Source organism: Heliangelus exortis, chromosome 2, assembly GCF_036169615.1.
Source record: "Heliangelus exortis chromosome 2, bHelExo1.hap1, whole genome shotgun sequence".
In the NCBI taxonomy this organism is placed as follows: Eukaryota; Metazoa; Chordata; class Aves; order Apodiformes; family Trochilidae; genus Heliangelus; species Heliangelus exortis.
The window spans coordinates 17,440,118-17,454,208 of record NC_092423.1 but is presented as its reverse complement, the minus strand read 5'-3'; the positions used below and the strand labels follow the sequence as shown (position 1 = coordinate 17,454,208).

Below are 14,091 nucleotides of genomic sequence, written 5' to 3'. Positions count from 1 at the left end.
AGGGTAGCTCTCCAGAGAGGAGATGCCTCTGATGGCTGTGAGGCTATGCAAAGCTTCTGCACTCATGATATGTCCCTCAAACAAAAAAAGATTTGTTTTAAAGTATCTATATCCCTGCCTTTTTTTTTTAAATAGTTGAGAGTCACAGGTATACCTGGGATAGTGGCATAATTATAGAATTTTAGAAAGCCAATTCATTTTGTCACAAAAAGAAAAAAGTAAAGGAGCTGTAGAAATTGGTGCTAATGCAGAAATCAACATTGTTGCTTTTTTTCATTATATCTTGAGGAAATCATTATCATTATTTAAAGTTGGTACAACCCAAGCTTTGTGCATAATGGCACAATAAGAAAAAAAAGCAGAATGTACTCTCAGGAAGCAGACATAATTAATGTAATTTTCCCAAATTAAAAAAGACAAGATAGGTATGGTTAATTTTGTTACAGAACATTTTGGGAAGTCCTGGAATGGAAAAGAATTTTTCTACCCAAAAGCTGAACTGGTATGTTCATGTAATTTTTATTAATGAGCATCCTGACTTCTTTTTCTACTCAGAATTAGTTCTGAATAATGAGTTTGCCAGATTAAATGCTCATCATATGTCATGACAGCTTCTCTATGTTCAGAAGTGTCTGCAAAACTGAATCCAAGGTGGTAACAAGAGCTAGGATGCATCATGTTAACTATCCTAAAGGTGGCTTGTCTAGAACCTGAGACAAGAGATGAAATTTTCATTACATTTCTAGATATTAAATAACCTGATAAAGGCAAAAAAAACTTTTAAAATATTGTTTTTTCACTACTGAAATCACTTTCACAGAATGCAGAGAGCCAAAACAGCAAAGAACTGATGTGCAAATCTGCTTGGGTTACACACTTCTTAAAAGCCTTCTGGTGTTGATATAGAATAAATCAATGCCCCAGGGTGTGCAATATGTTACTTATCCACTTTTGATTGAGTTTCTCAGTACTAAATATAAACCGCATCAATTTCTTTCTTAGATTGTTTTGTTTTTTTCAGTGCTTTGTTTTCTGTCATGCAACTGTTTTTATTATTTAAATCAGTGGTTTAAATGTACGTGCATCTATTGCTCAACATTAATGGAATAAAGACTCATATCTTTGTCTCTAGGTATTACCTCATCTGTTACAAAACAAATGATGATCCTCCAGTCAGCCCAGAGACCTGTGCTGCTATCTTGGAAAAAGCGCATCTTGACAATTGGGTTCTTGGAAAAACTAAAGTAATTTTATAATTAATTATAATTTATAATTATATATTGCAAGTATGTTGTTGTTAACTTACTAAGCAATTTGTTTTCTCACCCATTTGGTTGGAGTAGCTCTTGCTCTCTATTGATTTAAAAAAAAAACAACTTTGCCAAGTACTATTCTCTGAGAGTATCCGGAATACTGTGTTCAGTTCTGGGCCCCTCACTACAAGGACACTGAGGTGCTGGAACATGTCCAGAGGAGAGGTGCTAAGTTGGTGAGGGGCCTAGAGAACAAGTCATATGAGAGGCTGAGGGAACTGGGCATGTTTAGTGTGGAGGAGACTGAGGGGAGTCCTCATTGTCCTCTACAACTACCTGAAAGAAGGTTGTAGGGAGGGGGGTGTTGGCCTCTTCTCCCAAGTGAATAATGACAGGACCAGAGGAAATGGTCTGCAATTGCACCAGGGGAGGTTTAAATTGAGATATTAGGAAGAGTTTCTTTACTGAAGAGTAGTCAGGCACTGGAATGGGCTGCCCAGGGAGGTGGGGGAGTCACCATCCCTGGAGGTATTTAAGAAACACGTAAGATGCACTCTAGTGCATGCTCTGGTGGCTGAGATGATGACTATCCTGTGATTCTGATTCTGTGACATCTGCTGAAATCCTGACCCTGTAAGTGTTAAAATTCTGATCAGCTTCAGTGGGGCCACAGTGCAAAGCATTATGGGATGAAAGGACTGCTTGCATTTTGTTTCAAAATGTGGTAGTCAGGATCCCAGTGAGCTTAGTTCAAGCTTTCTTAAGACAAACAAGTTGTACTTCTTCTCTGGAGCAATCAGACTCACAAAGGGAGAGGAAAAGGGTTTGGCTTTCCAGGGAGAGGTCTCTGTGGCAGACCTTGCTGAACACTGGAGGAAGAGATAGCAAGATGATCCCCTATATGTGAAGTGGCAGAAGACTGTTAGTGAGAAAACCATGTCTGTTCCCATGCTCTTGCTTTTGTTTCTAGCTCACTAGTCTTCCTAGAGTGTCAGAGGGGGACACCCACCCACCCGCACCTGACAGATCCATCAGACAAGTACTGCACAGACTCTAGTTGCTAATGTAGCAGAAGTGCCCAGGAAGAATGTGGAGAGGGAGAGAGAGAGAGAGAAATGGATCTTAAACTTTTGAAATCACTTCATTGGAGAAGAAACAACTGTTGTGCTAAGACATGTTACCTCCTCCTCAACCTTTGTTTTCCTTTGCTGTCTTAGTGAGGCTAACAGACAACATGTAGCCAAAGGAAGCATATCTTGAGATGTGAGGTCTATAGCTTACATTTACTTTAATTAGGGTTAACCTAAGATCAGGTGAAATCTGCAAAATTAGCATTATTATTGTCTTAATTGCACAAGCTCTTTTTACCTACTTTATTTTTTCCTAATACACAGCAGGAATGTAGAGGAGGCAAGATTTAGATTGGAAGTTATGAAGAAGTTCTTCACCATGAGGGTGGTGAGACTCTGGAACAGGTTGCACAGAGAGGTGGTGGAAGCCCCATCCCTGGAAGTTTTTAAGGCCAGGCTGGACAGGGCTCTGAGCAACCTGATCTAGTGAGAGATGTCCCTGCCCATGGCAGGGGGGTTGGAACTAGATGATCTTAAAGGTTCATTCCAGCCCTGAAAATTGTAAGATTCTATGATTCTTATGTGTTTGTATCCCTTCTGATGGACTAATTTTTCAGGGATTATATAAGCTTTATATTTGATAAAAGCAATTTAGTAAATAAGCAATGACTTAGATTTAAAATTGGAAAGCAGAGAGGCTGCAGGTTTCATATTTGTATCACGTTTGGGTTACATACATTAGATTTGTGAGGTTAGCAAAACTGTCAGCCTCATAGTTGTGAAAACAGATTTATAGTTACAGACTGAAACTTTATACTGGGACTTTAAAACATCTTCCTGTGAAAGAATGAATAAGCAGGGAGTGACAAAAGATTTTGAAAGGGAGACTGAGGTAAACTAAACAATTACAATCCTGTATTCAATAAGAATGAACCTTCATATACCACAGCTAAAGAGTCTTCATCATTTGGAACCAAGCTGTAAGTCCTGTTTATGTTAAATGGATTTGGTGAATACAGGGCCTGGAAAGGAAACTAAAACTTTAATTTGTTTGACTGCTCTTTTTAAGGTATTCCTCAAATACTATCATGTGGAACAGCTAAATTTAATGCGAAAGGAGACGGTTGACATGATTATTTTGATTCAAGCTTGTGTCAGAGGATGGCTGGGTTCCAGGAGATACAAAAAGATAAAGGAACAAAGGGAGCAAAGTGCTATTAAAATACAGTCAGGTAATAGCTTTAAAATAATTAACATTTTGCTTAAAGCTAGTAGATGTGTAGAGTTGATAGATGGATGTGCATGCTGGATGTGGGGTTTTTTATTTATTTTCCTGCTGTTTCATTTGATAAAATACCTTATACTTGGTGATATCTGTTCTTATGAAGCACAGTTTCTCTTAACCAGGTTATGACAATCTCTTTAGTGAAGCTACATTGATCGATGTTACATTAAAAGGCAATTTGAACAATGGAAGGATGTGATTGCACAGATGATATTGTATAGGTATTATTAATATTACTCTGGCATGCTGTGACAAGGTTGTATAATATAATAAAAATAAAATGCAGTAACTGTTCTTGTTAATAAAACCAACTAGTCTGTTGTTGGGGCAATCAACTGAAATTCTAATACATTTCAAATATCATCTTATTCTACATTCTGACTTTCACATGGTTTGTATTAATTTTATTCATAATAACTTTACTAGACAGAAAACATAGTTTTTATGTAGATTTACTGCTTGTACTTGTTTGCCATGTTTTTGAAAGATAAAGCCCAGAAAATATTTTTAATATAGGTCTGTAGTTCTTTCCAGATCATTTTTTTTCTTACAGCCTTCTGTGTACCCAGCCTTCTGTTAATTTTAACATCTTTTCAGCTTACAGAGGTTTTGTTGCTCGTAAAGAATACAAAAATGCAAAACGAAATAAAAAAGTGGAAGAATATATTACTAGACTTCAAGCAGGTAAGAATTGTTTGCTTTCATGGCTTTTAATATACTATTCATACATTTCTTGATCCAGATTCTTTGCTGTTACCTAGCTACACTGATTGAGCATGCTCATTTTCACATTCTGAAGTATAGTTTGTCTATTACATATCTATACATAGTGGTTGAAACTGGTCAATATGTTCCATTACCTGTACCTCAGAGTGGTGTGGGCCACTTTCCACAGCTGTGAAGTGGGATGGTTAAATACCATAGCAAGCCTTTTCACTCCTAATCTGGTATGTCCAAGTATTACAGCTCTTCTTGTTGAAGCTTCCTATGATACTATCTGCATATAAGGTGTGTTTTAATGCTGGTCTATTAGGAACAATTTTTTTAATGTAACATTAATAGTTATGTCTGAGAAAACTCAACTTGTAATTTCACTCGTCTTGGATTCCTTTTTTGCCATCACTTGATCCAACATGGCAAAACTGTTCAACAATAATCACCTTAGGCCCAGATGTATGCTATGTGACATGATTTTTTTCCTCCCTATATCAAAGAGCCCTTCGATGCAGTTGGTATAGAAAACAATCTGTACTAAGAATAAAATCCGGTGATGTGCCAAAAATTATGACACAGCTGAAAGGTGACAGTTAAGTTATTTAGCTTTTGCTTTATTGGTTGATCTCCCCAGTGTTTCTCCTTGTCTACCTTCTCAGTCCTATGCACAGTTACATTTAAACTTTTTTCAGTGTACAAGAAGACAGAACAAAATGCAAGTCAATTTTTTGCTTAGCTCTCACAGGATTTTTTCCCCCATTTATCTGTAAAGCAATACAAACTCTTCCAGTTTGAAAACAATACTCAGACAGCTACAATCTCATAATAAAGTTCTGAGGAAACTTCAAAGGTGAACAAGAATAAGTCTTAAAAGATCAGACTTAGCTTATATTGGCTTGTCCATTGACAGTGTAACTGGATTTATTTCAAAATAACTCATCCTGAATTGGTTTTGTATGAAAATGGAATGAAGATTGGCTTAGAAGTCCAAGAATCTATAGAAGTATTTCAAGTGCTCTACAGTTTGCACATTTCTAAGGTTGTGTCAAGACTGCAGTAGAAAAAAAAAATTGTGCTGCTTCCAAGAGGTATTTGTGTTCCTTTACCCTACTATCAGGATGCAGTTTATGTCCTTTCTGTACAGTGCTTCTAACACTGAACAACTGCATCTAGTTGAACTTAGGTTTGTCTAAATTATGAGTACAGAACACTGAAGCAAATACAACCTAGTACCAAATTGTATGAGTGTGTTAGAACAGACTGCTTACACTCCCTTCCCTTTCTTGAGCTTGGCCTTTCCCTAAGATGCAGAACACTCAGCGGTGTTGGAGTAAGAGCTCCCATATCTACCACATCCCCAGGGTACATAATCCCCTGAATCCTCTATCCCCATAGGCTTGGTACTGCATTTGGAATTAGACTACAACAGAAGTATTTTGGCAAAGCACAATGTTATTTTTATTTTGCCCGGGATTAGCAGATTTATGCTGAATCCCTGGGATTGCAGACTTGTCCAAGTCACAGCTCTGTGGAGACTGTGCCAGTTCCCATTCCAAAATTATTTGCAAGTTCAGAAATTTTTGAAGTGACATCCTGAATGCAATTCAGTTTCTGATTAAGACACTTCACTGCAGATGTCTAGAAGTGACCTAGGTGTCTAAACTCCTCTTATAGGCAGCAGAGCCTAAAGCTTGATTCATTCTATTCAAAAGCACCGAATGCTCAGCTCATTTGCCCCCAAATGACATATCTATTGTAATTCAAAATACCCTAGGTTTTCTTGCCTGGCTTACAGCATGATTTTATGCAGCATACCCAACTTTCTCTCTCTAGAAAGTTGTCTCTTCCTTGTTCTTTCTGCCAACTCCAAGTGGATGCATTTGCTATCCTGGACCACTTCAGATGGCAGTAGATGCCTATATGCTGGCAACTGCGTCAAGCCTTTAGGGGCCTACGTGTCTCAGGAAAGACCCATGTTTGAGTCCTTATTCATCCTAGTTCAGACCAGAAACTTGAACTTTTGCGTCCCACAAAGCACAAATAGCAAGTACCAGAGCCACAGTGCATCTGGTTACTGTGGAGCTTAGCACATCCTTCATGCTGAGCAAAAGCTCATTTTGAATAATGAGTCTTTGCAAAAGGAGCATGAGCTAAGTCTGCCATAACTGCTGAAGTATAAAATTTTCAGCTTCTTTCTGATCTAGTAGATGTTCAGCTAATTCCCAGCCTGTTCCAGAAGAGAGCCCGATAATCTCTATAGGCTGATCATCAGGCATTTCCCAGGGAAATGAAAATCAAATCAATTGCCTGAATCAGGCAAAGCAGGTACGTGAAGCTGAGAGCACTGTGCTCTAGAGGCACTTCTATACCACTGGGCTTCTGCCTTGTTCTGCATCTTCCTGTATTTTCTTTACCCAATAACGTACAAAGAAAGAGCTTGTTTGTAGCCTTATGTAGAATGAGTGCAGCTTTCTGAAATCTCAAAAAGCTTTCTGGAACAGAGTAAATTCAGATGAAACATGGCCATAATAACCACCTGAGTCTGTATTTCTTTATTGGTTTTCATTTAATGCTGTTATAATTTAACTCTATGAAATGTATGGGACACCCACTGCTTGTTGCCTAAGGTTGTTTTATATTGTAATTTGTATCAGTTGCCAGAGGATACTTACTCAGGAAAAAGAGGAAAGAACTAACTGAGACAAGAAACAAAGCAGCACTAACAATTCAGTCTCACTACAGGGGATACAAGGAGAGGAAGATCTTCAAAAGGAGGAGGTAGTGTTATTTTCTCTATCTTCTGTCACTCGAATGTGTCCATTTTCAGTAACTATATTTCTGACAAAGAGCAATGTAAAATACAAGTGGAGCAAATTAGGATTATTCTAGATATGTATGCAGAGGTGTGTACGTTTATGTGGAGATATTTAATGTCAGTTTCTAATTTTCTCAAATTTTTAAGACCAGGGAATAAAAACATATTAAGGGGAAAGATCAGCAGTATTGTGTTCACTTGTAAAAACCTGTAGATTAGTTGATTTTTAGGAACTAGCTCATCATAAAAAATGCACAGACAAAAGTGAGAAATGGGCATTTGCAGGAATGTCGTCTTAAGCCACTGTTATATGAGATACATATATTATATATCTAATTAGAGATAAGTATAGGTGGTGACAGTGGGAACCGAGATGTCTTGCTCAGATCAAACAGCTAAAAGTTAGGTGAGATGAACAACATTCTAAATATCTCTGCAGTGTGGTTGTGGTCCCAATCTGTGAAATGGAGCTAGCAACAGTTTGCTCATCACCATTCTTTTTTTCTGTGAGAGCATTTAAGTAGGTGGAGACTAGTCCAGAGAGGTGGAAAACAGCTGTGAAGGTACCCAGAGTCTTTCACAGGGAAGGAACAGGTTGGCAGATCTCACCTGGCACTGGAGTTTTTATTCATGGACACAAAGGCAGTTTAGGGCCTAGATCTTTTAAAACTGACCTGGACCTCTGCCCAATATCATTGTTTTTGCGTTCCTGGTGTGACTTGAAGCAGTTTTCTCTCATTAATTCATTTAGATTTGTGTGTAGATATGCATATTTGAGATGCTAGAATGTTTTTGTCTTGAGTTTTTGTTAAAATTTAAATTAATTATTTACTTTTCTATCAGCCTCTATGCAGCCTAGTTTGTGCCCATAGCAATTCTCCATGAAGAGTTAAAAAGGCATGTCCCTCTTCACTTTAAGAAAGAATCATCAGAAAGGCAGAAATTTGTTTGATGTCCTTAATTCCAGCTATATGCACTAAATCTTTCCCATAGTGCAATGTATCAAATTGCTATTTAGTGGGCAAAAGCCCCCAAATGTAGCTGTAAAGTTGTCACTATCCTTCATCTCTTTCAACTATAATTTTTGTCCAAAACTCTATTCCATTCAGGGAATCACTTAGAAGGAAACAAACTGAAAATGCAGCATTCATTAGGAGAAAGGAAAAGTATGAAGAACTTCAAGATAATGAGGAAAGTCCAGCTGAAGTGATGAGTGCTCTTCCTAGAACAGAAGAAAAAGCAGCTGTCATTGTTCAGAGCCATTACAGAGGCTACAGAGTCCGTAAAAAAATAAAGGAACAGCATGAAAAAATATCAGAGGAAGAATTACATGCTGTGGAATTCCTTGAAGCACAACTGCAGCCAGCTCAATATGATACACTGGAAGAAGCATCAGATGAGGAGACTCAAGATGAAGATAACACTGTTGCTGGCAGTGAGTGCTCTGAGAACAGTGACACAGGGAATGTACATAAACAACAGAAAACATCTAGTGAAGGAGAGGGAATTTCTGTGAAGCGGAACTCTGCAGTAGAAGATGTTGGTGAAGATGAAGAACAAGACTCTTTGGAAGACCTGCCCAGGAAATCTCTCAAAATCACAGCTGACCTTGGTCCCCAGCAAGAGCAATATAATCAAGACATGCTCAGTGCATATGGACAAAATCAAGAATCTGCTATGGTGCAGCCCAGGACTGACAGGGATATGGAAAGAAACCACCTGAAACATAAAAAAATTATGCCTACAGGATACAGAGGAATTGTAAGAAAGGAGTCACTAAGAGGCTCATGGAAGCAAGTTGAGGCAGAAAAAGAAGGTTCAGAAGACAAAGAGAAGGCAGCAGTGATTATTCAGAGCAGCTACCGGGGTTACAGAAGGAGGGGTCAGCTCAGAAAAGAAGGGAAACTAACCTGCAAAACTGAAGAGAAAACTATAAAGGATCCAACAGGAACAGCACACTTTCAAGATTATGATCCCGACATAACAAAAGATAAGAAAAGCACCAGTAGGGAGGCTGAAGACTCTAAGACACTTAAGGCAGATTCAGAGAAAGAGGCTTGTGATTTGGCAGCCTTTTCGAGGCAGGTAAGAAGCTTATAAGCGGCATATGTTGAGCATAGTACTCAGAAACGACAGAATAGCAGTTATTTTACTGTCTTCAGTGGCACTAAGGTTTTACTGTCTAAACTGAGACTAAGATTTTGTAATAGGTGTTCTATAAAAATGCATGCTGTGAGCTGCAAGAGAAAACATTTTTAAAAAAAAAAAGAGAAAGATAGGTTAGAGCACTGGCAAAAAGTATATGTTATTTTTAACCTGGTGTAGCTTAAATGCAGAAGCTTTAAGTTTGTTGAAATACGCATTTACCAAGCAAGGCCCTTAATTCAGTAAACTTGTGAAATGTTTCTGCAAATGAAACTAGAAGTTGCTGTGCCAGTGTCAAGGACACGTGCACTGAAGCGTGCCTCCAGCTGTAGAAGCTATTTCACATCAGCAGGGCACCCATCCACTCACATGTGTGAACCAGTATGAAGCAGCTGCAAGACTGAGCTGCAATGTGGAGTTTCCTATGTGTCTTTTTAATTTCTTTTCCCTTTTTAAGAGGGGATAAGAAGGTAAGCATTGTAGGGGCCTACAGTGCAATAGGTGGTGCGATACCTTTTAAATTCATTCTCTAGTCTACTATTTCACATTTTATTACCTTGGAACATTAATACTTACTATATAACCATGTAAAATGCTATTTTATATTTTTCAGATATCAAAATTATCTGAAGATTACTTAGCTTTGCAGCAAAAATTGAATGAGATGATATTGTCACATCAGCTGAGACCCATGTCCCTCTCCAAAGATAAGCAAGCTAATGGCCAACTTTCTTCTCATGTTTGTCAGTCAGGTAGTGATGAACCTTCCTATTATCATTTTAATTATAATTATAATTATAATTTATAATTTAATTATCATTTTAAAACAGGTCTGCCAATACCTCACCCAATCTCATGTAGATTGAGTTAGCTCTGGCTTCTCGTATAACAGACTGTTCATTTTTTTACTAAGCCCTGTATCAGTACATGTCTTGAACCTTATTTCTAGAGAAATACTGAAGCCTGCTTGGGATTTATTTAGCTACCATTTTTCTTGGTATTTTTTTTTCAGTGCTTCTTAAGATTGTTGAATGAATCAACAGCTGTGCTGAACAGCTTATCAAAGTTTGTCACATTTATGCTCAGTAAAGTTTAACCTATCCAGAAATGCATCTGAGGCTATCAAAACATGTACCCATGGTGGTGGATATGTCCTTAAAATTACATGTAATTTTTTATTAATAACTGGCATCCATTTAACTCACACACTTAAGAGTACATTACCTCTTAAAATATACTCCAAAGTTATTTATGTTCCAGCTAATATGGGTGGTGGGGGTTCCCAGAAGTAAGCAAGCACAGTTAAAGCAGATTAGGTGACAGTGAGGAGTGCTGAGAGAATAAAGGTCGAAGATACGGTATTCAAAGCATGCAGATGATTTAGACCTATGCTCCGCAGTGAGGTCCACAAAGATCTAACTGAGCTATTCAAGCCTCTTCAGTTGGAACAGATGTAGCAGATTTCCTTAGTCTGTGTCTTGGGCCACAGGAGTGGAAAAAGATGGATGCAAATATGGCAGATGACTGGGTGGGTCTCCATTTCTGCAGGGGCTCTAGAGCCAGCCCATGCCATCCCACTGCCTCTGGGGAAGATCTCTGCTCATTTCTGCACATCTGGGATCATGGCCCAGAGCTGATTTTACTATTTTCATTGTAGCATTGTGGGTTCAGTTGTTGTACGTGCTGAAACTTCTTTATATTCCCATAGCTACATTGAAGAGATCCTAAAAGTACTTCACTTTCCCTTTGCAGTCCTCTCAAATGAGCAAACTGCTAAAATAAGGTCTTGGTGTTTACAAAATTTCAGTCTCTTAAGTGTATACTGGCTGCTAGGAGTTAATCTGTGTGGTTCAACCTGATTTCGGTAGCAAAGGCTGCAGAAGACAGATGTGAAATGGAAAATTAAATGCCATAATCTTTCATCAAAGACAGAGAAATGCTTGTGATTGTCACTAATGGGTTTATACTGAGTTCTCTATTAAATATTGCTGATCTTTGACAAGATAAACCTGAGGCATTAAAAATCATGCTTTGGATAATAAGTCTTGGTTCTTATGTATTGTCCTACAGAAGCTAGAGAAGAGATGGAGACAGAGGGGGAAGGGAATACTGAAAACCCTCTTCTAATTAGTTAAAGATCTCATCACTTATCTAGATAAACCAGGTGAAAATGTATCAGTATATTCATGCCACATGCACATTGGAGCTAAGTCATTCACATTGCTATAAATTTAAGTAACTCTACAGGAGGCAATAGGATGCCAGAGGTTGTTATCTGTGCATGCAATCCTGCTTAAAGTGGTGACCAGCCAGCCACTTCACTTCTCTTTACCACTGAAAATGTCCTGCTACTCTAAACCTGTCATGTCATAGTATAGTGTTTTTCCAATGGTGACAGGCGTGAAAGTGCTGCATTGTATCCTTTTGAACACAAACATGAAAGATGTCATACATTTCTTTGAACTAAGTCAAAATGCTTTTTCATACAAAACTGAAACAGTTGTTGGGTTGCATAAGTGATAGGGTCTTTGCCTCATTTTAATGAATAGAAGAAAATAAGATTATTTTTTTACAAGCTCATGTTGTGTGGTCTTAACAAAAGGGAGATTTATTTTCTTTGTTTTCTTCCAACAGTGGTCTGTATATGCAATGTGTGAGTACTTAGCTCTTTTGTGCAGCAGGCATGATCTTTATGGAAAGACAACTTACAGGTCCCCCTTTTTTCTCTTGTGGATACAAAAATTGAATGTTTGCTATCCTGTCTTTTGCAGAAAGTGTCAGAAATAGTAATCATAAGTTTAAACAGTAGGTAGCATCAAAAAGAGAGTCTTGAATGCACATGTTCAAATAGATAAAAACAGACTTTGTAGTCAAGGCATGCACATTTCAAGATGGCTCATGCAGAATTTTTTCAATTTTTTTTTCTCCCCAAAATAAATATCGTGGACACATGCTTTGTTTTTTTATTAAACTGCAGCAAATTGGCATGTAGACAAGGTGAATATGGAGCTCAGGAGTTACTCTGTTCAAAGATGACTGCATTTTAAATGGAATAGTGGGCGCTATTAGACTAAGAAGCCAGGACTGAACTCACTACAGAGAAACATGCCACTAAAGTGTAGGCCAGCTGAAGTTGTCCTACATGCTGAGACCTGCCCTTAAACACTGCAAAACATGAGCTGGCTCCCTCTGTCTCAAACTAAACCAGCCCTTCCAGCCAGTGTTCTGCTGTCCAGCTGGTTACTCACAGAATTACAGAATTACAAAATTAGTGAGGCTGGAAAAGACCCCCAAGATCATCAAGTCCAGCCTATGACCTAACACTACCACATCACCTAAAACATGGCACTAAGTGCCACATCCAGCCTTTCCTTAAATATCTCCGGGGATGGCAACTCCACCACTTCCCTGGGCAGTCCATTCCAATGCCTGATCACCCTCTCCATGAGGAAGTGCTTCCTGATATCCAACCTAAACCTCCCTTGGCACAGCTTCAGGCCATGCCCTCTCTTCCTGACACTTGCTGCCTGGGAGAAGAGCCCAAACCCCTCTGCCTACAACCTCCCTGCAGGGAGTTTTAGGGATTGATAAGGTCCCCCCTGAGTCTCTTCCAGGCTGAACAATCTCAGCTCCCTCAGCCTCTCCTTAAAAGACTTTTCCCCTAGTCCCTTCACCAGCCTTGTTGCCCTTCTCTGGACCTGCTCTGCCAGGCTGCTCTCCAGCTACTCTTTCCCCAGTCTGTAGCACTGCATGGGATTATTGTGGCCAAAGTGTAGAACCCCGCTCTTGGTCTTATTGAACTTCATGCTGTTGACCTTGGCCCATTGACCCAGCCTGTCCAGGTCTCTCTGCAGCATCTTCCTGCCCTCTGGCAGATTGACACTCCACACCAGTTTGATGTCATCTGTGAATTTACTAAGAGTAGACTCAATTCCCAGTTGAAGGCTCTGCTCCCCTATGTCAAATCACCCCAAAACCAGCCTTCCTCCTGTTCTCATTAGAACTCATGTTCCAAATCTTTCTGTAGCCAACATTCCCTTGCTAGAACAGGTACTTCTGGGTCTGGGTGTGGGTGTGGGTGTGGGTCTGGGACTGGGTCTGCTTCCTTGGCCCTTCTTGCCCAACTGGTCTGAGCTGGGCAGCAATAGGTGGTGTTTGCTGTGTTCTGTTGTTGACCCAAGTGCCTCAAACAACTGATGTGGCTACTTGTGATAAATGTAATGAAGGTGACTTTTTCCAGACATTGAACTTTTAAAAAGCAAGAGGGAAGGCCAGATGGGCTCTAGTCAGACACTGTTCTGCCAGCCTTCCTGGCCATGATGTGAAGTTTCACTCTCTGCAACACAGTTGTACACTGGGCACCACCTAAGATATGGAGTGATGGCAGTGGGAACCTGAGCCCAGAATTCTCACATCCCCACAGACATTTTTATAACTACTAAGTAGTCCAGGGGAAGATCTTTTTTTTTCTACATTCAAACGTAATTCACATGACAGGAAAACTGTTTCCTTTCCAGCTATGACCAATGCACAGGGCACTGACAAAAGAGAAAACACTGCACTAATTCCCCAGTTTGCCTGTGAGACAGTTGGACCTGAGCCTTATAGAGCTCAGTCACAAAGCTGTGTTGTCTTAATTAGATGTTTATTAGAACAAATACAATCTAACCAGGTATTGAGAATATTTAAGTAAATATTCATTTCATTTAGGTTGCACTGTATTTAATATATATATACTTGTGAATTGTACTTCATAACTGTATGCCAGATAGGAATACTTGTCCTGCTTCATATATAGGTACATGGCTG

General features: G+C 39.1%; 1 protein-coding gene across 6 annotated transcripts in view; it reads left to right on the top strand.

Moving 5' to 3' along the window:
- Window positions 1-14,091, top strand: part of MYO3A (myosin IIIA) — a 121,166-nt gene that overhangs the window by 93,441 nt on the left and 13,634 nt on the right. For all 6 annotated transcript variants that reach the window (XM_071734996.1, XM_071734998.1, XM_071734995.1 and 3 more), the window contains 6 exons: window positions 1,133-1,244; window positions 3,393-3,555; window positions 4,206-4,292; window positions 6,977-7,100; window positions 8,247-9,222; window positions 9,896-10,034. In XM_071734996.1, the coding sequence (XP_071591097.1) occupies window positions 1,133-1,244; window positions 3,393-3,555; window positions 4,206-4,292; window positions 6,977-7,100; window positions 8,247-9,222; window positions 9,896-10,034 (1,601 nt within the window). The remainder of the gene's footprint in view (window positions 1-1,132; window positions 1,245-3,392; window positions 3,556-4,205; window positions 4,293-6,976; window positions 7,101-8,246; window positions 9,223-9,895; window positions 10,035-14,091) is intronic.